This window comes from Arachis duranensis, chromosome 9 (genome assembly GCF_000817695.3).
Source record: "Arachis duranensis cultivar V14167 chromosome 9, aradu.V14167.gnm2.J7QH, whole genome shotgun sequence".
Taxonomy (NCBI): Eukaryota; Viridiplantae; Streptophyta; class Magnoliopsida; order Fabales; family Fabaceae; genus Arachis; species Arachis duranensis.
The window spans coordinates 107305604-107307387 of NC_029780.3; the positions used below are offsets into that span (position 1 = coordinate 107305604).

General features: G+C 33.0%; 1 protein-coding gene across 1 annotated transcript in view; it reads left to right on the plus strand.

Annotated features, from left to right (window-relative positions):
• Nucleotides 1-342, plus strand: part of LOC110275766 (L-type lectin-domain containing receptor kinase VII.1) — a 3157-nt gene extending 2815 nt beyond the window's left edge. The window contains exons 3-4 of the mRNA XM_052254368.1: nt 48-93; nt 313-342. Coding sequence (XP_052110328.1) covers nt 48-93; nt 313-342 — 76 coding nt within the window. The remainder of the gene's footprint in view (nt 1-47; nt 94-312) is intronic.
• The last annotated feature ends 1442 nt before the right edge of the window (nt 343-1784 follow it).

A 1784-nucleotide genomic window follows, 5' to 3' on the forward strand; every position in this document is an offset into this window, starting at 1 on the left:
AAAAAAAGTCTTATTATCTACTCCATGTCAAATGGTTTAAATATCAGAAGGCCACATTCCATAATATTGAATGACTACAGTGACATGTTAAAAGTAAGCAAAAATGATTTATCTTTAAGTTCTAAAGTAGTTGTAATCAATGGGGGGAAATGTCTAAATCACCAAAATTATACTCTTTTTATCCAAATTTTGCTGCTAAAATAGTTGTATGTTGATTTTAGAATTGTTTTCAATAGTAATTCAGTGTGCGGGAAAATAAAGGAAATAGATGGTTCTGTTAATAATAACAAATGCTGATTCTCTTGTTTGTAGGTACCCAAGGGATGGGAAGCTCTTTGTTAATGTTGTTTCGGTAGAAAGTGGTAAAGCTATTGCAAAGTCAAGCAAGGTGCTGGTGCAAAATGGGAGTTGTCAGTGGTCAGATAAACACATTGAAATTATAAACACATAATAAAGTCATAAAAAAGTTAATTACAATTAAAGACTTTGTTGGCATTATCCATTGAAGCTGTACTCTCTCATTTTTTACAATGAAGCAAAGCTACAGATTTGTACTTGATTGATTCTCCTATACATATCTCTAAATGTATTTACACAGCATGACTCAAAACCACGACGAAACAAAGCCTCCTTCTAAGCAATGGGTTTGTCAAAAAGCTTAACATCCATGTTCACATTCTAATACTTCTTTCCTCCTATTTGCTATCATAAACCAGGTTCATGAGCCCAAAAAGCATCTGAATCCGGACAAAAGAGAGAAAAATCGTGGATTTCTCTATTTGCTATGTGCCAATTGACAAAGCGAGCTTGTATCGACTTGAACAGAAAAAGGATGACCGAAAAAAGACAGCATTTATCATCTTCCCTGCAAGATCATATCCAAACTTGAAAACAAGGACCAACATAAAATATACTAGAAGCAAAGCAAAAAGTCCATCTAAAAGCAGTTTCTCAAAGGAATAAATAAATGGAATTATTAAAATTTTTCTTTTTTCATCACAAAGACAGTGTTTTATCTGTGATAACTCAAGACTCCAGGAACAAAAAATTATGAGGGGCATCCAGCAGTTATTGGCAAGTGGTGGGCTACTGGAAAGAAATAGATAGAAGCTACAAACCCAAATTACCTAAAGTGGATGGGACCTTGGAAATTTGGCATCTCAAGTATTGCTCTATGTTAAAATGTCTATAGTGGACAAATGAAGATGGCACCAATTTACTCAGACCATGCTTACATCAGTACTGTCATAAGCTTACATCTTAGGATTATGCTTTATCTATCAGAACACGTTGTTCATTGGAACCTATATAAATTTTGAAATACCATCCTTCTTTTCCAGAACAAAAAATAAAGCATACTCAAAGTTGTTAGCTATTTTCATTTTTTTTAGTAGATAACATTTTCTCGGTGAAGGTTCTTTACTTGTAGAAAACAACAAATTAAATGCACACAAATTGAGGATTCACCCAAAATTCAAGAATTATGCAAAAAGAAATCCTATAGGTGTTGACAAAACAAAACAAAATCAATGTGCTAATGAATTGTAAGTTGAACAAGCATCAAAATATAGCCAAAAGTGCCTCATCCAAGAACAGTGTGCCTAACATTTTCGCAATTTAATCTTTATAGTAGATACAACACATAAATAAAATGCAAAACATTACATAGGCATTCAATCAAGCATGTGGTGTGCAATGCAGAAATTCAGCATAATCAAGCAATTTTCAGTGGAATTAAATCCATAATAGCCATAATCCAACACTTGCAACTTAACAAAGATCTA